We start from the raw sequence: 24,664 nt of genomic DNA, 5'->3' as shown, positions 1-24,664 counted from the left end.
TCTCATAGAAAGAAAGTCCATCAGGTTTATTGTAATTCCATAATAAAATGAGACGTTTCGACACAAATTGTCTTTGTCAAGCATATGTCAAGATATGCTGGACAAAGACAATTTGTGTTGAAATGTCGCATTTTATTATGGAGTTACAATAAACCTGATGGAATTTCTTTCTATAAGACATTGAACGGTTTTTAGTTTCTGAGTGCCGCACCTGGTTATATTCATTGGGTCACAGGAAGTCACGTGACTACTGCAGCCTATCAGATGCTGCGGCACCATCGCTCTTTCTTCTAACATTATTATGCTGCAACCTTTGATTGGCTGAATTGGTCACCTGACTTCCTGTGACGTTAGCGGTCACAACAAATGCCAGGACCAGAATGGGTCTGCAGTACTGGATCCTGGTAGCAGCAGAGAGGTAACTACTGCTTAGTTTATTACTTTACTACAGGGGGCCCTATCAAAGAGATGTTGCCCAGTAACCAGACAACCCCTTTAAATTCTGGTTAAAAAATGGAAGGTGAACTTTGATTGGTTGGTGGGGAAAATTACTCTACTTTTTTTTAATTACAGTAGTTTTCATACATGAGGCTCAACCACATTTCTCCTTCTAGGAAAATCCATGTAGTTGTCATTGTGTACAACAGTTTTAATATTGAAAGGAACATTAGTTCTTTGCATAAGTTGATGTATTTCAGTTTAGTTCTAGCTATAGGCTAACCTAAAATAATCCAAAGAAAAATGCAACTAATACATGAATCAGTTCTACAATAAGTGTCAACCCATTATTCAAAATAGTTGTGTATGTGATATAGTTTATTATTTTTTTAAACAACCAAAGGCAAAAGAAATACTTAAAAATAATACTAAAAAAATCCTCCTATTAGAAGTTACTATAAAACTTGCAAGCTGTACACCAGTGTTGCACCATGAAGCTCATACAGGATTTTTCTTCAGTGTAAAAATATACAAGTTTGCTGCTCCCATAGACAGCAGAAAGTTCCAATTGCTAGTCATTTCGTGGAGACTTGATGTCTTGTTATTTCATACTTCTCCTACCCATACCACTGTGTTTCCCCGTCTGATTCCTGAGACCTCACAATGTAGAATACTTTGCCTCCCATTGATTAGAAACAGAGAATCCTTTGCTGGTGTTAAAATATACTGTCCAAATAGGCCACTGCCTTTTATTATTCTATTTTTCTCATTCCAGGGCCAGTCATTTTGTGCTACTGGGTCTTTTAGATTCTTCAGCATGTCCACCCTTCCTGAGGACAGTTCTAAAAAGAGAACATCAGTTTGTAGATGTGATGTAGCATAGATATAATATTGATTGCTCTCTGTGAAAGATGATTCAAAAGTCACATCAGATATTTGTAAGTTTGTTTGTAGATCATAAATCAATTTAATTTCACCTTGGAAAGTAATTGTTTGGACTCTGATTCGACCATTTACTTCATCTGTGCTGACCAAATAATGTCCATCTGAGGAAATGTAGGGTGTCCCGGTGACATCACCATTTGGGCCAATGACTGTGTCTGTAACACTATCAATTATTATTTGAGGTAACACAGTTAATGAATTATTTGTTTTGCATTGTACAAAATAGTAGCCACCAAGATGGGAATAAACCATGTTTTTTGGGATACAGCTGGAATTTTTGAAGCCGATGATCTTTATTTGAGTCACAGTTTCAAGGTCAATTTTATGAATTGAAGATCCAGATTTATTGAAGATGAAACCAAATCTGAAAAAAGGAATAATAGATGTTAATAGATAATAGATGTTAATGATAAGGGTTTTGTGCAATTTATTTTAATTAATAGATTTTTTTGTAGACCATCCCCATGAGTGCTCATGCACATGGCTGTGCTATAATAGGGCTCCATAGGCTTTGAGAGCAGAACATCTCTCCAACGTACAGGCTCAGTGCAGTGCTGTCCGTCTAGGATCTATACCAGTGTACATGAGCTCTTATCCCTTCATCATGTATGGATTAGGTCAAAAGCAGAAACATGGCTTGCCCTTTCAGTTTCAACCTGGCCAATGTGACCAGGAAGATGCAGTTGTCTGGGGCTGTGTGCAAAACGAAAGGTCTCTGGGTCCAACTTTTCAGTAAAACTGCACAGTGCAGGTGATATTTCTTGTGTATAGAACAAAACAAAAATAAGGAGAGTTCACATAAAATGCTAATGAAACTTCAAATATGTAAAAATTAGTTGCTGCTCACAAGGCAGAAGGTAGACTAACTAGTTCTTCCAGGCACTGGCTTAATTATATGGGATGCAGGGGATGTGGTTGCACCTGGGCCCAGTAGCCTTAGGGGGCCCATAAGGCCTCTCCTCTCCATATAGGGAGCCCAGTACTATGAATAAAGCATTATAGTTACAGGTATTGCATTAGGGCCCAGGAGCTTCAAGTTACGCCTCTGCGTTCAGGGGTTAAGAGAAGTTGGGGGTCCCCAAGATAAACTTTTGCACCAGGCCCATTAACCTTTAGCTATGCCCCTGTTCTTGGATATGTCCAGAAGTAGTTCCCTTCACATGCGTGGGTATAGTTCATTGATATAGAAAAATAGCAATGAGTAGATACGCTAAAATCTTTAAAATTTAAAATACTGAAATGTTTTTGTGTGTGTGTACATACCTGATTTAGCCTATGATTATTGGCTCAATACAGACTCAAAGCATCAAATGCATGGTGAAAAAAAGTTGGAATTTACACACTAGAGCCTCGTAGTATTTATATAATGCTTGCTGTGTATAATGGGACTTTGTACAGAGTTTGTAATGTGGGCACAATTTCTCACAACGTGTAACATTTATTACTGTGTTGCTGGAAAGAAGAAATAGGCTGAAGCACACAATGTATTACCCCACCTAAGGCTTCAATACGTCTGCACGCTCTGTAACAGATCCTGACCCTGGATCCACAAACCGATCAGCCAAAACTAGAAAGTTGAGCAGCAGACGGGTGCAAGTAACATCATCTTCTTTATTATCTCCACATAGTGACAACGTGCTGGACAACGTTTCGTTTCAGCAAGATGGCGCCATGTTGCTGAAACGAAACGTTGTCACTATGTGGAGATAATAAAGAAGATGATGTTACTTGGACCCGTCTGCTGCTCAACTTTCTAGTTATTACTGTGTTGCTGATTTACTGGATAGCTACCTGCTATAGGTATGAATTAAGTCATGATTTAGATTAAACCACTCCTTACCGAATGTGGTTAATAATAAGATTGGTTGGAGGAATAAACAAATCATCTACATCTTCAAAGTCTGTGCGGATAATGTTATGACTTTCTCCTGTACTTGCTTCAGACATAACCTGAAATAGAAAATATTGGGGCGTATATATAAAAAAAGCAGAATAAAAGTGGTAAAATAATATTTTTCAAAACAATTTGTTATAATATAGAAACAAGTGCACGCTTAATAGCAAAGCATATTCCAGTTACAACTTTTCTAGTGCAGGTTGGACATGGAAAAAGTGACCTTACACCTTTCTATCACTTCTGTACAAGATTTCATAAATAATTCTTGATCTTTTTTGGTGCACTCTCTTTACTGTTAGGCATTAACATAGGTTAAATAGTCACTGACTTTTCAACAAATGTGTGCTTATGCGATAGCCAATGAGATACCTAGCAAATTCTCCTATTGCCGTGGCAAAATTAAAATATTTGGGGCTAAACCTAACTATAACTGGATGAATTGGAATTTTTTGTTATCGAAATGCTAAAAAAAGAAATCACAAAACACCTGTGCAGTCAAAAAGCTCTCTACACTCCTTAATGAATTCCCTGAGGGGGTCTAATTCCGAAAATGGGGTCAGTTCTTGGAGGTTTTAAATGTAATGGTAGCTTAGGGGCACTGAAGATATATGACATCTGAAAATTATTCCAGGTAAATCTGCAGTCCCAAAGCTAAATAGCTCTCCTTCCTTTCTGAGCCTGGCCATGTGCCCAAACAGCAGTTTACATCCATATATTGGGCATTTCTAAAAACTGCAGAATCCAGGTAATAAATTCAGATTTTTATTTCTCTGCTTACTCATGCTGTCTCATTGATAATATTGTTTTAAATTAAAAATCTGCAAAAAATTGAACTTTTCTAATTTATGATGCACTTTTCTTTAATTCCTGTGAAACATCTAAAGGTTTAATAAACTTCTTAAATGCCATTTTGAGTATTTCAAGTGTGCAATTAAGGGGTTTTCTGATACACAGGCTCTTAAAATCCATGCCAGAACTGAGTTGGTTCTTTAAAAAAATTAGCTTTTGAAATTTGCTAGTAAATGTGAAAACTTACTGCTGAACTTATACAAAATGACACTTAACCCTTTCCAATCCACTGTCGGGGCTGTCCCGACATCATTATTTTCCTCTATAGCTCCGATGTCGGGACAGACCCGACATGCTATTTCTGCACTGCCTCCTCCCCCGCTCTGCTCCCGGAGGCCACCCGACACACTTACATGAATAGGTGAGCTGGAAACAGCACTGAACAGCGCTCCAGTCTTCATTTACTTAAAGCCAGATGTTCCTTCTCCTCTGCCCTGCTGCCCTGTATTCTCCAACAATACAGGAGGGGAGAAAGAACATGAGTGCAGTCAGTAAATGAAGAGCCCAGTGGTAATCAGTGCTGATAGTGAATGGCCGAATGTGCTTCCCTCCCCCGCTCTGCTGCGGAGGACACCCAACACACTTTTATGTCAGTAAGTGAGCTGGACAGCGCTCCATTCTTCATTTACTGAATGCCCCCCCTGTTTATAGCTCACTTACTGACATAAAAGTGTGTCGGGTGTCCTCCGGCAGCAGAGAGGGGGAGGGAAGCACATTCGGCCATTCACTATCAGCACTGATTACCACTGGGCTCTTCATTTACTGACTGCACTCATGTTCTTTCTCCCCTCCTGTATTGTCGGAGAATACAGGGCAGCAGGGCAGAGGAGAAGGAACATCTGGCTTTAAGTAAATGAAGACTGGAGCGCTGTTCAGTGCTGTTTCCAGCTCACTTACTCACATAATAGTGAGCAAAAGAAATGAGAAAGGGGGAAGGACAGGAACCACCTTTTACTGTGAAACAAGTCCCAAGTCAAAATAAATAAAAACATTTTAATTTATATAAAAGTGCTAATAAAATCATTAGGTTAATTTATTTGTGTGGTTTTCTATGTTATTGTTCCAAGTAATCCACCAACCTCTTTCCCGCACAAAATAAATTGGAGCTGGGGAAAATGCACGTGGCAAAAAAATTGGATTGGAAAGGGTTAAAACATGATTGTAATATTAAGTAGGTTTATGGTACATGTTAATTATTAACTATTTTGTGGTGTGGTGTCTTGCAAGGAGAAAAACTCAAAGTGGGAAAATTGCTAATTTTCCAAATTTTCAGTAAATTTAGATTTTTTTAAATTAATAAAGACAAAATGTATTCGATAAAATTTACCACTAACATAAACTACAATGTGCAACAAAAAAATCTCAGAATCTCAGTGATAAGTAAAAGCATTAAAAAGTTATTACCACATAAAGTGACAGATGTCAGATTTGAAAAAAAAGCCTTGATCCTTAAGGCCAAAATAGGTCATGTCCTTAAGGGGTTAATAAAAGTTTGATTTGCTGCACTAAACTGCGTCTGTCCCCGTCTGTCTCTGCTGTGCCATCATCCACCATTCCACCTGCACTTTACAAATACTCTTAGCTCAGAGTATTTATATGTACTGCAGGGGGCACACATTCCTCTGGGCTGCCAATAGGCACTAGCCTTCTGTAGCTATTGGTAAATTGAGCTCTAGGCATATGGTGAAATCAACATTGTGTTTTGCAAGATGGGGGGGGGGGGATTCAGTCTTTTGTGGAGAATATAGGAAAGTATGCGGAGAAAAACTAGGACTGTTGCATGAGCTATAGACAGAGAAAATGAAAGTGGAAGTGATGAACGATGATAATAACTGCAGGCAAATACATAGCAGCCATGTTCCAGCTATGACAGCTATCTTCCGCTGACGGCCGCTATGTTTTTGCCCGTGAGCCACCATTGATATTGCTGATTGCATTTCATGACCTTTTCTGATCTGCATCTTGAAATCCACTGCTCAGCTCTTCGAAAAAGAAACCTCGCCTCAATACGAGTCACTTGCTGATGTAAATAATAAAGTTATAATCATTGTTTATCACTTCCATTCCCAATTCTTCAGTTTGTGGTTTGCGCCAGAGTCCTAGTTTTTTTCCACATACTCTTCTATGTCTAATGTGCACAAGTGTCACTAGGCTGGCAGCATCCTTCTGCATCATCTTTGTATGATACCGTGTATCTGTGCCATTCCTGTTTTCAGGAAGTGTATCATTTTTCCTTAAGGAGAGCAACTAGAAGGTGTGTGAAGAGTCTTATAAGGCCATCCATGCTCCTCTGGGAAATATGCAAATGAATAGATAGAACAAAACCTCTGCAGCACCACCTATTAGAAGGCAATATTCCTGTAAACCAATGTTAGACTTTTTAGACAAGCCTTATAATAATGACTAGGGATTGTAAGCCAAGCCAGAATCCATATGCAGACAACTGTGTCAGGCTTTTTTACCCTCATCAGTATGCAGTAGGTTTCTGGCTTGGCTAGTGAGAGGCCTGAGATGTGGGTCAGGAAGGGTATCGTTTCTTCTTAAGGAGAGCACCTAGAAGGTGTGTGGGGAGACTTATAAGGCCATCCATGCTCCTTTGTGAAATCTACAAATGGGAAGATGGAACACTACCTCTGCCCACCTACGTTTTTATTATATAGTTCTGTGGAGTATGTAGGTGTTATCATATATGATTTTTCATCTGGCATACATTCACTAGTAAGTAATTGAGTGGGTACAAATGTTGAATACTTAAGCGGTGCAGATGCAGTAGCTAAGGGGACTTGATTGGTTAGAAGACACAAAGATACATTCAGGGCTATACTATCAATATCTCTCAGGTAGGAGTTCTCTGGGGAGTGGTAACATCTAACAGCATGGTGCCTCTTGCACCAAAAAGAGGATGAGCACCTCTGATCTTAATGTTCCTTGATGTCTCTGTTCATGTTTTTTCTGTACAAACCGAACACCTTTTCTTTTTTTTTTACTCTAAATAATCAATTTGCAGTAGCTTAACAAACTGTGTGAAGTAGCCTTAACAATTTTCAAAGGGAATGTCTCTTTCATTTTCAGTAATAAAAGAAAAACTGTTTCTGCATATTTTAAAGTAACATAAATTAACTATATTTAATAACAAATATATCTCCTGTGTAATAACAGCAGAGTAGCTGTGTAAATGATAGCAAATGACTTACATGGAAAGGCTTTCTGCATATAATCCCCTTAGATAGGAATACAAATTATTTAATGCTCAGTTTCTACTTTGTAATAACTTGTTCATTTGTTTGTATGTTCAGTAAATTAGGAAGATCCACTTTTATTGTTATTCATATATATGCTGAAATTAGAGTCATTTGCTTAGATAAAGAATATGAATTTATCAATTTCTGAAAAGCCAGCATGAATCTTGTATTTTAAATTAAGTGTTATGTTTTAGCAAGTGAAATAGAAAGCAATATGCATAAGGCAATCTCTGTGGTGTCTGCTGCACCAGCTTTCTTAAATACAAATTCCTTATTGCATTGCACTCATTCATCTAATAGCTCCCCCTTCGTGGAGGAAGATATATTGCTAGTAAAGAAAGTTTCAAGCTACTAGAAATATTTGTGAAAGCTGCTATAGCATACTCATATATGGAGAAAGCTATATTTTAGCAGTGTATATGATGAGTAGATGCACACAAATTACTATTACAATAATAGCAAAATTACATATTTTTTAGTTTTTCCACTTTTGCACAAAAACCCGTCACTTTTGTTTAACTTTTATATTTTTCCACTGATGGAGCTCAGTGAGGTTTTGTTTTTTCTATGATGAGCTGTAGCTTGTATTGGTACCATATTGGGGTATACAGCTTTTTGGATCAATTTTATTGTGTTTTTTTGAGAGGCAAAATGAAGAAAATAAGTATTTTGGCTCCGTTTTTTTAGGTTTGTCTGTTTTCCAGCTTTTGCTGTGTAGGATAAATAGTGTGTTCAATTTACTGTGTAAGTGCAATTATACCAAATATATATATTTTTTTATACAATGAAGGGAAATGGAACGCAAAAAGGGGATCTTTTTATTACTATTCTTTACTTTTGTTTTTATTATTCTTATATTTTTTAATTACAAGTTTATGCCCCTGTTGGGGACTTGAAACATAAATGCTCTGATCGCTCTAAGTGCATTGCAGTACTGCTTACAGAAGCGATCACAGGCCATGGCAGGCCTGGATGCTATTGTCTGGCATCCAGTTGCTATGGCAACCTGTTGTCCCTCTGCAATTACATGATGGAGGGCTAATGACACCACAGAGGGAGAGAGCTCCCTATGTGAACCCTTTACATGATGCAATCTACATTGATCAGAGCATGTAAGGGGATAACGGAGGGGATCCACATTCTCACTGAACTTCGCTCTTACAGCGGGAGGTAAGCTGTCAGTCAAAGCTGGCTTCCGCTATATATATATATATATATATCACCTCTCCGCCGCTGTGCAGCTCCGGCGCATCTTCTCCCTGGCTGCTGCCACTGCTCTGAAGAACTTTTGGCTGGCCAGGGATTTAAAAATCCCTGCCTCCTGAAAGGGCTGTGTCTGCCTCTGATTGGCTAAGCGCTGTGGCCAATCATGTAGTGGTCAGCTGTCAATGAATGGCTGAGCCCTGCCTGTGATTGGCTGAGCACTCAGCCAATCAGAAACAGCCCTTTTAGAAGGCGAGGATGTCCTATCTTTTGCAGGTGTGACTATTTTGTGCCTGTAAAAGACGGAGATGTGAACACACCATAGAGAACCAATGGTTCTATCAGATGAGGTATTTTTGCGCACATTGGCGTGCAAAGAAACCTTGGCTGACTTCGCCTTTAATCTGAAGGCACCTGTACAGCATAAACTTACAAGGCTTAGCTACAATAAATAGCGAACAAATGAAGCATGCTCATATTTGTCTTAGTTTATTCCGCATACAGACATAACATGTACGGGTTCTTGCGTTGTATTATTTTGCCACACATAATGTCTGCATGATGGCGTTACACCACAGTTGCTATCTACTCCATTAACATTACTTCTGCTACATTTGTAAAACATTTAACTAGGAATTCTAGCATTAGCGGCATAGTACTTTAACCTTCACTGGAAGCATTACTCGTGGTTCATTACAGCTAGATTAGATTGCTTTAATTAGTAGCTGACAACCTTGTATAGCATAAATGCTTTTGCCAATTGAGAACATTTTGTGTAATATCTATAAAGACAGTATATTAAATGTTACATATTTTCTGTTGATTAGTTCTTCACTGGTTGCTCTTGGTTCATTAGATACCATGGGTGGCCCAGAAAGGCTCAGTCCATCTGTTTGTGAAAGCAAGTATGACCCAACAGCTTATCTCTATGATGGAGGTCAGGCAAAAATAACTACTGTACTGCTCCTTAATAGTAGTCAGATGCTGCACTTATGAATTCGCAGATCATATTTTCTCACTTCACTTGTTAGGATTAACACTAGCCGCACCATGGGGGCATCCTAGATTAGAAAGTACAGCACATAGCTGTTGCCAAGGGCTAAGTCAACGTTTTAAGTGCATTTAAGTTGAGAGCTCAGCTTTTAATATCAGTAAAAAGAACATAAACAGAACAACAATAATGGATGTTAGAGGGTCACTGTATAAGGAAGTCAGAAAATGTACTTGCTATTGTTGGGGATTGTCAGTAAGGTTGTATTATATAGTATTTAGAACTGTTACTTTCTGATAGGATCATGCAAATGACTAATGTTAGAATTTGATTGGTGAAAACAGTCAAAGGTTCAGACATTAATTATACGGTTGAAAAGCAAAGCCTTTATACATGAACGGCAGATAAACAAAGACGGGCATTGATGACAAAATAGCTTGCATGAACAGCACTTACACACTATGGGTGGAATTTATTAAGATTGGTGTTTCATACCCTTAATATGATCTCTGCTGGGGTAAGATGTGCCTAATGTACAAAGAGGTGCTCTTCACTTCATACATTATTCACAACTCTGGCTATCTTTGCGCCTAAATAGAAATTGGTGCATCTTGTCTCCACCAGTAGAGAGGAGGGAGTAATGCTTGAGCTATACGGTACGCCCACATCTTGCGATTGGCTACCTTCAGCGTGTAACACCCAACAGTGGACAGGGACACAGACAGCGGTGCCGGCTTCAGGTCTGCTGGCGGACGGTACAGGAAATACCAGCAGTGATGGGTGGGCGGCCGCAGAGAGTGACAGCGGGGGACTGCAGCGGAGCTTATAACCGAAATGCAGGTGACTTTGGTGCCTGCTTCAGCGGTGGAGGTTCCATCCATCCTGCCATTTAACTGTGGCCACGACTTCAGCAGTGGAGGACTATGGAAGCTTGCAGCTAAGATGGGAGGGGGGAAATGACAATGCCAGACCTGGGACGGGAGAAGGTATAGTGGCAGCGCAGTGACAGTAGTAATGAGAGGACATGCTGCTAGACTAGGGGGGAAAGTTAAATCAGGGTCGGAATCGCATATGGCAGCCTGTCGGTGGGAGTATGACAGTGGGGCTAGGGCCGAGGATTTTAATCTGGCTGCCGGGGGAACAATTATAGTGTCTCCAAGAGCACAAATGGCAGGCCGCCATGCCTACAGTGACAGCACCCCTAGGATATCAGCAACCAATCGCAATCTGTGGGCATTCCGTATAGATGAAGCAGGACAAACCAATTACTCCACCCGCACTTTTAGTGGAGACAAGATGCACCAGTACCATAGAAATATATGTCAGACATGATGTAGAGTAGAATCCTGATATAATTTATATCAGTATCCGGCATAAATTATACTTAAATCTGTCTTCTCATGAGAGTGGGACGAGCTGGCATAAATTTAAAAAGCTGCAATTGTTTAGCACAAGTTTTTTTTACACCAGTTTTGGCATAATCATTTCCCTCCTTTGACTGCAGTGTCTGTGTATTTGTTATCAAGGAAATAATTACAGTGGGCACAGAGGTTACAGTCACACACAAGCCCTGTTTGCTTTACCCCATATTTTGTACAGAGGCTGCTACTATGAATGACACAAAATAACTGATGGCCCTGTTACAGATTTTGCTTTAGAGCCGGAAGCTTGAAGTTACCCCTCTGAATGGTATACTATTTTACAGTGTTAATCACATTTTTGATAAAGGCATCAACAATACACTTTCAATATCTGTTGGCTGACAGCTACTCCTCCTTTTCGGTCCCCCTCTCCTGGCTTATCTCCTTTGAAAGCAAGGCATCCTGATTCTCCCTTCCTCCCAATATATGTTGGACAAATCTTAAGTCCTATTTACACACAATGATGATGGCTCACAATTCGCTCAAAAGACAGTTTGAGTGACAGTTTTGAGCGATCCTTTTGCATAGCTACTAATGGGCACTAACGCTCATTAGTAGCTTATTAGCTTAATTTGCCTGTAAATGAAGCTACTGTCGCCGTATGCAGATAGCAGCAAGTGGTCTGTTATCTGCATACAGCTCCATTGTTCTCCCACAGGACAGCAGCTGAAAACAGTGTTATCAGCGCTCCAGCGAAGAATCAGCTGGCGGGCCGATTTTTATGCTGAATGTTGAACTATTGAATCCCTGTGGGTCAGAGATACAACCAAGAGGGTGCGCTGGCCTGTATGAACACTATCTTAGTAAGGTCTACCACAGCTGCCCATCGTGACACACTTACATATCATTGATAAGTGTGCCATTGAAAACGGCCTGCGCCCTAGAGAGTCCAACTAAGTAAAGATCCAATGCAGTAATACAGATCTAACTGCTGGGCAATCATATGGTGTAATCAAGCAAAAAGCAACTGAGAATACACTGAATAAAATCCAGTGATCCCACAGTAGCATCCCTGTGTGCAGTAAACTATACACCTACAATAATCATTATTTATTCACACACACCTTTGTTGAGTACGAATTCCTCAGCTGTGAGTCATTGTCTACCAGCAGCAGCCATTGCTTTTAGAAATCAATGAATTAAAGGGGTTGTACCAGGATCATATGTTTTCCCCTATAGAAGATAACTGACTGTTGGGGATCTTACCAACTGAGACCCCTACGATCCTGAGAACGGAGGATCCGTGTCCTTCGTTCTCCTCGCTGCAGGCTTACTGCACCCCCTGCAATAAAGAGGACACTGAATGGAGCACTGGTCATGCAAGCTCGCTGATGCTCCATTCACTTTCAATGGGACTGTAGAGATGCTCAAGTGGCAAGCGCTCGAGTATTTCCATGAGTTCCATTGAAATGAATGTAATACCGAATGCACATGCTCGACTAGTGCTCCATTCAGTCTAATGCCACTGCTGGAGGAAAAATGACTCCGCAGTGACAGCTAAAGTTCTCAAGATTGACAGGGGTCTTAGCGGTAAAGCAACAACTGATCAGTAAGTTATCCCCTATAACCTGTGTATCTCATACTACCCCTTTAACTAGCCTATCTTCTTTTGCTCCTCCCAGTGCTTTCAGTTGCATGCTACTAGTTCTACTGCTTCTGAAGACCTTCACTTGCACACCTCTGATCCTTCATTAGAGGTAAGGGCTCACCCTGTGTCTCTGAAAATGCATATGCAGGTCTATGGTATACACATTTGTCCTCATTCACTTTTGGCTAGACTATTGAAACTCGCTGCTGATCGCCCTCCCCGGCACCAAACTCTCCCCTCTCCAATCCAACCTGAATGTGGTAGCCAGGCTTATCTTCCTGTCCAGCCGCTACTTGGATGCCTCTGCCCTGTGCCAGTCACTGCACTGGCTACCCATCAATTATAGAATTCAATTGAAACTCAATACCTTTATCCACAAACCACTCCACAGCACCGCGTCACCCTACAATGCCTCCCTCATCTTAATCCACCACACAGTCCGCACCCTCTGCTCCCCTAAGAAAATCAGATTAAGTGCCCTTTTAATTTGAACCTCTCATTCCCGCCTCCAAGACTTCTTCAGAGCAGCACCAGTCCTCTGAAATGCGCTACCCCAAACTATTCGAGGATTCCCCCACACACAAAATTTCAGGCGTGCTCTAAAAACACACCTCGTCAGGGAGGCATACCATATCTCCTAAACCAAACCCCTCTGTACTCTGCCTGATAACATGCTCCCTGTCCTACTGACTGCAATCTCTGTTAGCCACAATCAACCGGCACCTGCAGTCATACCGATTCAGCCACTATACGGCCCAATTTGACCATTGTCCATTTGTATAGCACCCCACACTCTCTACCTCGCCATACCCTGCCCATCTCCAGCCCCTTTACCTTCTATACCACCCCACTATCTGTAGTATGTAAGCTCGTTGGAGCGGGACCCTCACCCCTACTGTTTCCATCAACTGATTACTACATGTAACAGTGGTTTTTGTATCTTTATTTTTGTATCGGTTCTCCCCCTGTTTTATAAGCAGTGCGCAATAGGTTAGCGCTATATAAATAAAGATTTTTCTTCTTCTTCTTATCTTTGCATAGCATTTTTTTCAGAGGAGGAAAGTCATGACATTTTTGCAGTTGGCCCACCAACATTTCAAAAGACCCTGCTGCAACTACTATACTATATGGTCTACATGAATTGCAAGAATAACTTGTTGGGTAAAAAAAAAATCTCAAAAAAGTGTGTGTGAAGGAATCATATTAATCGGGTTGTCGAGGATTAGAAAAGGGGATTTGCTTTTATCAAGAAAAAGCATCACATCTGCCCGTGGGTTTGTCTGGTATTGCAGATTTATTTGAATGGGAATGAGCTGCAATAGCAGTTACAGCCCAAGAACAGCCAACCACCATTTCTGGAATAAAGGCAAATATTATTTTCTAATCCTTGACAACTCTTTTTAGAATACATTTCTATAACATGTCTATTTTTTCTTAAGATCTGGGATTTCTAGGCTTATTAGAAAACATGTGGAGACAGTTGTCAAGAAAAATTATCAGATTGGAGAGGCCCTTTAAATTTTGTAATCAAACAGCTATTGTTTTAAAGTGCAATCCCTGTGGATATGGAGTTTTATGCCTACATTCAACAATTTGAAATTGTGTGTTAGAAGTCAGGAGCACAGCATGTAAATTCTATTATACTTCTATTAAGGGATATCAAGAAATGTTTTGTAGAATGAATTATTTTTCCTTTGTCTTTCAGTCCTATACTCTAAGCTCCAACTCTGCAGCAAATTTGTTTTCTATTTGCAGCTAACTTCAATATGGTGTATTTTATGTGATTTTCAGAACAAATTAAGTGCATCTACAAAATAACACGTTTTAAGGCCATAAAATAAAATGTTTGCAGTTCGCATGGAAAATCACAGTCTGGCATCTCACTTCTCCGTTTAGAAACGGAGTTTATGTTGTTCAAGGCAAAGATGAAGAATGTGTGAAGTGAACAGATTTCAATGTTCAGTTTATGGCTTACAATGATTAGAAAATATAATTATTATTATTACAATTAATATTTTAAATATTTAGCATTAGAAGACATTAACAGGGCCAATATAAATATCATCAGCATACTGAAAGATTTTCACTTGTTTGTGTTCTTGATAATACAGTTATATAAACATGGCAAACGTATAAAGCAGATACGAGGCTCGGCTCATCTTGCCACTGTTTGTTTTTACACAATGCAAAGAAGAATATGGTGTTATCCATTTTTTATTATATTTTAACAGATTCAGTGTTATTAGTTTAAGACCCAGAAATCCCAGCCAAATTCCATTCCTGAGATCCATTGTCATTCTACGATACCCATTTACAAAGATGCCCTTTCAGAGAGATCCCTGTCATCTCATTGGCCTATACAACAGGACAGAAAAAGCCCATGACACGTGTATGGCCCATATAACAAAAACTGATGAACATCTGATGCAAACTATTATTGTAGCCACACAAATACCAATAAATACTGATAAAGTGGATACATAGAAAAGTTCAATGGATATATAGTTTGAGTAAACCGTGTAAGTCTGAAGGATGTTCAAATGTTCTCCATTCATATAAAAAAAGTCAGACTGCAGTTTGTATTACTTTTAAGAGACTCCTACTTTTATCTAAGCTTATAGGCTAAAAGTAGGTGACCTATAGAGTCTGAGGATATAAGTGTTATGCTTACCTTCCCTGCTGTTCCTCTGGTCTTAGCACTGGAACACGCCACTCAGTGCATTGAGTAGCACTGGTAAGTAGTCCGTCTGTCCTAATTTCATAATGGGCAGCCGTTGGTCTTCAATGCATTGAGCGGCTTCCAGCGCTGAGACCGGAGGAACAAGAGGGAAGTTAAGTATAAAATTTACATCACTAGACTCAGTGGGTCACCTACATTTAGCCCATAAGCTTAACTTATATGGATAAAAGGAGGAGACAGAGTGTCTTTAACACAATTGAAAGTTTTGAGTTAAAGAGACTTCCAACTATTGTAAATCATTGTGATTGGCCGGGTGATAAAATTGTCTGCAAATTGTTAGCATTATTACCTTTCAGCCCTGGGCTTGTAGGTTCAAATCCCATCAAGGATAACATCTGCATGGACTTTGAAAAACTTGATCCAGATGTTGCCCTTTATCAGATTTGAACCTACACCTCCTGCACTCCAGAGGAGAAGGACAACAACAATAATAAACGCAAAGAGAACATAAAAAACCCATCCAGATATTGCCCTTGGACAGATTTCAACCCACAACCCAGGACTGCAAGGCAGCAGTGCTAAAAACTGAGCTACCACACTTCTTTCTTCTTCCTTCTCCCTTCTACAGATGAGGAGAACATATATAAGAATAATAAACACAAAGAGAGCATACAAAAGTTCATGCAGATGTTTATCCATAATCAGCTATGAACCTAGAACCCCAGCACTACAAAGCAACAGTACTAGCCAATGAGCCATCAAGCCTCTTCCTTCTTCTTCTCTTGACAAGGAGGAAAATAAGATCTTATTCTCCTTTATCTCCTTCTTCCCCTCCTCCTCCTGCTACTTCTTCTTATATTTCACTTTCTTCTTCTTCTCCTCTGGTGGAGGAGAAGGAGGAATAGGAAGAAGGAGAAGGAAGAATGATCAGTAGTAAGAATGAACAAGGGGAAGAACAAGCAGGTTGGCTCAGTCATTAGCACTCTTGCCTTGCAGTGCTCAGGCCCTAGGTTCAAATCTGTCCAAAGAAAACATCTGCATGGACTTCTCTCTTTATTTCTCAGTCTCCTCCTCCTCCTCCTCCTCCTCCTCCTCCTCCTCCTCCTCCAGAAAAGGAATACCAAGCATAGTGGCTCAGTTAGTGCTGCTGCCTTGCATTACTTGAATTCCATGCTCAAATTTGTCCAAGGACAACATCTGGATGGGGTTTTAATGTTCTCTTTGTGTTTATTCTTGCTGCTGTTCTTCTACTTCTCTGGAACAGAAGGAACGCATGTGGTGCCTCAGTTGTTGCACAGACTACTCACTTTGTATTTCTCAGTTTCCTCCTTCAGAAGAGGAAGACCAAGCATGGTGGCTCAGTTGTTAGTGCTGCTGCCTAGCAGTGCTGAAGTTCAGGATCCTAATGTGTCCAAGGGCAACATCTGGATCAGGTTTTTATGTTTTCTTTGTGTTTATTCTTGTTGCTACCCTTCTTCTCTAGAGAAGAATAGACATGTATGGTGGCTATTCTCCTCCTCCTCTGAAGCGGAGATGATGCTTGCGGTGGCTCAGTTGTTAGCACTGTTGCCTTGCAGAGCTAGAGCTCAAGGTTAAAATCTGTCCAAGGATAACATCTGGGTGCAGTTTTAATGTTCGCTTTGTGTTTAGTGTAGTCCCATAGCTACACAGATAGGCTGGTTTCAGATGAGCATATGGTCATACATCTGTAATATGGATCCTTATTATTGACGTGTTACAGATTTCATTACCATATACCATCACTATTTCATCACTATTTGCCTTCCTATATTTTATTTTCTAATGGGCAAATACTGATTAGTTTTTTTACCCAATAGAAAAAAATTGCAATATGGAGGCAAATATGCAAACTATAGGTTTGAAAACAATGTTAAGTTAGATAGGTGTTTAATCGCGTGTAAAAAAGATCGCACTGTGCGTGTAAAAAAAACTGTGTGACCATGTTCATTGCCACCCATATGTTCTAACTTTTGTAGGTGCGAATTTTATGCGCGTGTAAATTTCGGACATGTGACCGCTGCCATTGAAAAACATTGCTTCGATATAGATGTGGATGGCAAACGCAAGTAACACGCGCACATAAAAACGCACATCTGACTGATTAATAAAATAAGTTATTTTCTGATAACACATTCCACTTAAAGGGGTTGTCCCGCGGCAGCAAGTGGGTCTATACACTTCTGTATGGCCATATTAATGCACTTTGTAATGTACATTGTGCATTAATTATGAGCCATACAGAAGTTATTCACTAACCTGTTCCGTTGCTAGCGTCCTCGTCTCCATGGTGCCGTCTAATTTTCAGCGTCTAATCGCTAGATTAGACGCGCTTGCACAGTCAGGTCTTCTCCTTTTGTGAATGGGGCCGCTCGTGCCGGAGAGCGGCTCCTCGTAGCTCCGCCCCGTCACGTGCCGATTCCAGCCAATCAGGAGGCTGGAATCGGCAATGGACCGCACAGAAGCCCTGCGGTCCACCGAGGGAGAAGATCCCGGCGGCCATCTTCAGCAGGTAAGTAAGAAGTCACCGGAGCGCGGGGATTAAGGGAAGCACTGTGCGGTTTTCTTGTTTAACCCCTGCATCGGGTTTGTCTCGCGCCGAACGGGGGGGCAATTGAAAAAAAAAAAAACCCGTTTCGGCGCGGGACAACCCCTTTAAGCTTTATTTAATTTAGGCTGTTCCTACATGCGTTTTTTTCGCGCTTAGTCTGGGGTTCCAGAGCCTTGAATAAAACCGGAAGGACATCATTATAATTCAAAGGAATCCATCAGGATTTACTTTGATTAATTCAAAAACAGATCCATGATAGTTCTATGATGAATGGAAACATGGTGCTAATGGGAACACATCTGAAGAAAAGAGTTGGTATTAGTACAGATTAAGACAACTACAAAAGAGAAAAAAGGCCAGTGCTCAATTCATATACAAACAGGAAGAAAGATGTTTAATGGTTTTAGACACTGACATAACTATAGGGGATGCGGTTGGACCTGGGCCCAGGAGCCTTAGGGTTCCCAAAAGGCCTATCTTCTCCATATAGGGAGCCCAGTACTATGAATAAAGCATTATAGTTGGGGACCCTGTTACAGGTTTTACATTGGGGCCCAGGAGCTTCAAGTTACACTTCTGCGTTTAGGGGTTAAGAGAAGTTGGGAGGCCCCAAGATAAACTTTTGCACCCAGGCCCATGAGCCCTTAGCTACGCCCCTGGTTTTAGATACTTTGTGGCATAGTTGTGATGCTTACTGAACATCTGAAAAAAGAAGTATTCATTAACAACATATAACAATTTACAGCAATTAATAATGATGAAATATTTGCCATTTTATGTTCCTATAAATCTACATACCTGTAATGATGGATGTGATTTATTTATATCTCCCCAGCTAAGAATCCAAACTTGGTCATGGGATTTGTCATAAAGTAATTTTGCTGGATATGGATCAACCTGTATTGTCTTAAAAAAGGGCAGAAATCATAATTACAAGAATATAGTTAAATGTATTACCTTCAAGAATTTCTTAAATGTGACTGGGGCATATCCTACAAAAGCACCAATGTACAATGAAAAAAAAGGGAATGAGGCAATAAATCCTGACCCCAAACATGAATCTTTCCAGCATAACAAGACTGCTCTTAAGTATAGGGAATCCCAAGGGAGCAATTAAAGTACAGGGGGCGGACAAAAATATGGAAGCACCATACAAAATGTGTGGGATTTTAATAATTAGCACTGAGCTGCCCTTTTGACCCCTGCTTCGCTGAGAGCCTCACTGCCAAATTTGTGTTTACTAAACCTCTTGCCCTGCTCTGGGGGGTTTTGGGAGCCAGCTGGTAACAGCAGCTGAGTGGCTCAAACCCCTGACCAATAGAATCTTATTGCTCGGGTGGATGTTCACTTCTGCCCGGCAGCATCTGTATTATATTACCTCCTCTTAAAATCAGTCTCTACATGTCTTACTAAAATATGATTCAGAATTCCATATAATTTAAGGCCTGCATAAGGCTCCCATATTTTTGTCCAGCCCCTGTAAATATCAGTAAGGAAAATTCCCTGTGATAATAATGCAGCAATATAAGAAAATACAGTAATAATCCGCATTCATTATTCAGTTAACACTTGTTTTTGTCTGAAACAGTACAGGTTAAAAAGTCCCATCTAAAATTGTGCCAAATTTATAACATTATATAAAAGAAAAGAGTTAAGAAAAGTCAGCATAGTGAAACTGTATATGTACTTCTAGGTTTATGTATATAAGGGAAATGATAAAAAAGATGCAAATTAGTTAAGCAAATGTGCATTTGCTCCTCAAAGTCATAAAAAGAAATGTAGACAATTTAAAATGCCCTGGTTTTATCTAGACATGTTAGTCTTTTAATTAGGTGCAATTCTTAACAACTCAGTGCGACAATTTAATTGTTGCAAAATACATCATTATTATTAATAAATATGGGGCAATGTTCTTTACAACAGAATTGGACAATTCAAAATACATACATTGGACCTATGGTCAGACCAGTCTACAGAAAGTTTGGCCTTGTTGCCTATAATTACCAATTACAACTCAGTTTCATAAACACTGTGGAAAAATGAAAGCTGCCATCTTGCTTGGATGCTATTGGCAACAAGGCCAGTGTTTAGGTATGACACTTTTGATAAATAAGGCCATATGTTCTACTAAAACCTCCTAAGATTATCCTGTCTAGTCTCAGAAATTTACTCATGCTGTCATCATGGATGCTGCTCTGCAGTCAAACTTAAAATATTCATCATATTATGTACTAGTACCTGCTTAACCTTCTGCATCTGGATGTCAATTATTAAAACTCTGTTCTGGTTTGGCTGGGAGATATATATGTATTTGTCCCTCACATTGATGGCTGAAGACCATAAACACAATTGATTGGGATCTTCTTCACTTTCTTGACACATCTCTTCCTAAGTAAAAAAAATAGAGTGAGAAATGTTATAAAAAGTTTCACTGTGGTCTTCTTTTGACGACTGACACAATAAAAAATGTATTGTACATAAGAGCTTAGTCTATATCATAGTGACATGGCAGAGAAGGTCATTTGTGAACATTAAGCTGCTTTTAGAGTTGGAGATTAGGTCTCACTAATGATACTTTCCCTAAGTATTGTAAAACAGCTAGTGTCTGTTGACTGGACTGCAGAGTTAAGTCCCATTTGCACACAACGATTATCGCTTAAAATTTGTTCAAACGATGGCATATGAGCGATAATCATTGTGTGTAAATTCTACTATCGTTTACTCTTTGGCTGAACGATGATTTTAAGATGAGCTTAAAATCCATCTTTCAGCCGGAGAGTAGATGACACAGACCGCATGCTGTGTTCTCCACAGGCTGTCAGAGATTCCATTGTATTCCATTGTATTCAATTGTGGCCACCTTGTCACTTTAATCACTTTACTACAGACATCCGTCCTTTCATGATTGAAGCTTATATGGAAATTGGACAGGATACCCTGAAGAGCAGCGCAAATTGAAGTGAGCAAGTTTTCCATAGATCAGTTTCATTGTTAATCTACATTAGAATAGGAAAACTGAGAAATCTGAATGGTTTTGATAATTATTCACGGGGGTGATTGTCATAAGGGCCAGTTACATGGGACAATTATCCTGCAAAATGCAAAAATGAGTGATAATCGCTGCGTCTAAATACAAAGCCTTCATGTACTATTTGTTCACTTTTCATTTGTCACTTACTTTCAACCTGCATAAAAATCATTGCTGTTTGGCTCACTTCTCGCTGCATCTAAATAGAAGTGAACACCTGCCTGAGCAACAAGATTCCATTAGTTAGGGGTTTCCATATTTTTGTCCACCCCCTGTAGAATGTGAAGCACTGAGCAAGAATTTACAGAGAAGTGAGCAATTTTCAGCCTGAGCAATGTTCTGCATGAGTGCGAACAACTAGGGCTGACGTCACCAGCTCGTGCAGAACATCAAGCTGACAGTCGTCCAATACAAATGGGGCATTATTTATGCTAGATAAGCTGAGGTAGAATGTCAAGAATCATTCTGATGACAAGGTGGTATACAGTCATGCAAATTGCAGCCAAATACCACACTGATTCCAACTAATGTGTCTGAATGCACAATTTGTCATCCTTTAGCATGCATGGATTATAACAGCAGACAAGCCTTTGAGTGCCATTGTTGTCTATGGCAAAGAGAAAAGCAAGACTTCAGTGGGTAAAAGAGTGCAAAAATTAAGATCCTGCTTTGGCTGGTCTAGCATGACTATGATGATCACCATCACTGATGATTATTCGTAATCATGGACTGCTAGCTGTCTGACTGGCCTTACTTCAAACCAGTTTACAGTGGGAACACTGACCCCCAGAGCACCATAAATCTCATCCTGACAGAGCTGTCACCTCGGCAGGCCAGAATGGGAGAACAAGAAGGTGATAATCAGTTCCAAACAATCTGAAAGCCTTTCTCCCTGCATCACAAAGAATCTAGATGGCGACACTTCCTCACCTCCTATGCCAGAACACAAAGCCAAACAGTCTGAGAAAACGTAATTAATATTTCCTTATCTGCAACCTGATAACCCTGCCCGGCTCTTTGAACATCTCTAAATTATTGAAAGGATGAGAGGATCACAACAGGGAACATCTTCTTATGCTACTGGAGACCAGGTACACTCTCTAAACAATACTGAAACTAAGGACCCTTTTATATGGCATGTCCTGTCCTGTGCAGATGCCCGAAAAGTTGTCCCAGCAATGATCATTGCTGTGCTTTTACACAGGAACAATCATTGCTCAGTGAATGGAGGCAAAGTGGACTAGGGATCATTGTGGCCCGCCACTCACCATTCACAGTAAGAAGACAAACATTCATAGATGTTTACTCAGGTCATTCAGTTTTTATGAATACTTCAGAGTAAATAACACCCCTGATACTACAATCAGTAACCTATGGTGCAACGGTAAAGCTTCTATAAGAGGTTGTTCTGCACAATTAGCAGCCTAAGATAAAAAAAGCTAAACTTTTAAAAACTAAGTCTATTATTGATAAAATAACCTCCTTAGAACACATTTATAAAAATAATTAATCACAATACATTTGTAGCAAACTCAAAAAACTTATGTTATGACCTATATCACTTATACCAGCATAAACATGATTATCACCTAAGGTAAGCTAAAGCCAAGGCAAAAAAGCAGTAGTTATTCTAGCAAGTAAGCTGAAAGACAAAACCTGGAAACGAAAAATTCTGAATATAATTTTTCAAAAAGTAATATACTTTACAACTCTCCAAAGATTGCAAACATGTTTGCAGAATACTAGGCCCTTTAAATAATTTAAACAAGGCTATTAACACCGATCAGCCCACTATGGAATTAATTAACACATTTTAACTAGAGATGAGCGAACGCGTTCGTCCGAGCTTGATATTCGTGCAAATATTAGGGTGTTCGGGATGTTCGTTATTCGTAACGAACACCATGCGGTGTTCTGGTTAATTTAACTTTCTTCCCTGAGACGTTAGCGCTTTTTTTTGGCCAATATAAAGACAGGGAAGGCATTACAACTTCCCCCTGCAACGTTTAAGCCCTATACCACCCCCCTGCTGTGAGTGGCTGGGGAGATAAGGTGTCACCCGAGTATTGAAATCTGCCCCTCCCGCGGCTCGCTATGGATGCATTCTGACATGAGTTTAGGGAAAGCGCTATCGTGTTGGAGCTGCTATAGGGAGAGTGTTAGGAGTATTTTAGGTGTCAACGGTCCTTCTTAGGGCCATAAATCTTCTCTATATGCGCTCAATGGGGCCGGCGGCAGCAGCGCTGACCCCATTGAGAACATATAGAAGAGAAATCCTTCTTCTCTGGCACAGCTGTAACAGCTGTAGCAGAGAAGAACGATGTTTGCCCATTGAATTCAATGGAGCCAGCAATACAGCATGTTCCACTGAATGCAATGGGCTGCCGGCGATCGCAGGATGAATGGTCGGAAAGGGGTTAAATATATAACCCCTTTCCTGCAATTCATCCAGAAATGTGTTACACTAAAAATATATACCGGCGTATAAGGCGACCGGGCGTATAAGACGACCCCCCAACTGTCACCTTATACGCCGGCAATACAGTGGAGCAAAGAATAAAAAGCATTACTCGCTTTTTCAGATGATCTGCGGCGCTCCTGCAGGCTGTCGCTCCTTCCTGGTTCCCGGCAGACTATTCCTTTCTGCACGAAAGGCTTGAAATCCCCGCCTCCAGAAACACAGCCAATCACAGCCAATGACAATGATGTCATTGAATGGCTGTGATTGGCTGTGTTTCTGGAGGCGGGGATTTCAAGCCAATCGCAGCCATTCAATGACATCATTGTCATTGGCTGTGATTGGCTGTGTTTCTGGAGGCGGGGATTTCAAGCCTTTCGTGCAGAAAGGAATACTCTGCCGTGGATTAGGAGGGAGCGACAGCCTGCAGGAGCGCCGCAGATCATCTGAAAAAGTGAGTAATGCTTTTTATTCTTTGCTCCACTGTATTACCGGCGTATAAGGTGACAGTTGGGGGGGCGTCTTATACGCCCGGTCGCCTTATACGCCGGTATATATTTTTAGTGTAACACATTTCTGGATGAATTGCAGGAAAGGGGTTATATATTTAACCCCTTTCCGACCATTCATCCTGCGATCGCGGGCAGCCCATTGCATTCAGTGGAACCTGTTGTTTTGCTGGCTCCATTGAATTCAATGGGCAAACATCGTTCTTCTCTGCTACAGCTGTTACAGCTGTGGCAGAGGAGAACGATCTTTATGCTGACAGTGGGGGGGGGGGCACTCTTGCCGCTATTGTGGCTTAATAGTGGGACCTGTGAACTTGAGATGCAGCCCACCATGTAGCCCCTCGCCTGCCCTATCCGTCACTGTGTCATTCCCATCACTTTCCTGAATTGCCCAGATTTTCACACATGAAAACCTTAGCGAGCATCGGCGAAATACAAAAATGTTCTGGTCGCCCATTGACTTCAATGGGGTTCGTTGTTCGAAACGAACCCTCGAGCATCACGGGAAGTTCGTTCCGAATAACGAACACCCGAACATTTTGGTGTTCGCTCATCTCTAATTTTAACCTGTATTGTCTTGCCCAAATTATCCAACAATCATATTTCTAAGTAATCCCATTACACCCATTGAAAATTCAAAGATCATTGGTTCTTTAAAACATAATCTATCACCTGGCTCTGGTGGACTCATTAATGAATATTACAAAATCTTTGTTAGCATCCTGATGGCAGCATTTGTCTCCATTATGGATTCAGAGGCCATTCACCAAGACATGCATTAATAATTACACCCCCTAAATCAGGAAAACCACAGGACAAGTCTAGTAATCTCTTGCCCATATATTA

General features: G+C 40.4%; 1 protein-coding gene across 1 annotated transcript in view; it reads right to left on the bottom strand.

Moving 5' to 3' along the window:
* Nucleotides 1-1,018: 1,018 nt before the first annotated feature.
* Nucleotides 1,019-24,664, bottom strand: part of FSTL4 (follistatin like 4) — an 846,999-nt gene continuing 823,353 nt past the window's right edge. Inside the window, exons 12-15 of the mRNA XM_066591052.1 lie at nt 20,062-20,211; nt 18,622-18,729; nt 3,224-3,333; nt 1,019-1,747 (exon numbers count right to left, since the gene is read on the bottom strand). Of these exons, the coding sequence (XP_066447149.1) occupies nt 1,045-1,747; nt 3,224-3,333; nt 18,622-18,729; nt 20,062-20,211 (1,071 nt within the window). The 3' untranslated portion in view covers nt 1,019-1,044. The remainder of the gene's footprint in view (nt 1,748-3,223; nt 3,334-18,621; nt 18,730-20,061; nt 20,212-24,664) is intronic.

Source organism: Eleutherodactylus coqui, chromosome 2, assembly GCF_035609145.1.
Source record: "Eleutherodactylus coqui strain aEleCoq1 chromosome 2, aEleCoq1.hap1, whole genome shotgun sequence".
NCBI classification, from domain to species: domain Eukaryota; kingdom Metazoa; phylum Chordata; class Amphibia; order Anura; family Eleutherodactylidae; genus Eleutherodactylus; species Eleutherodactylus coqui.
Note: the sequence above shows the minus strand (reverse complement) of the source record. Positions and strands in the feature narration are given on the sequence as shown.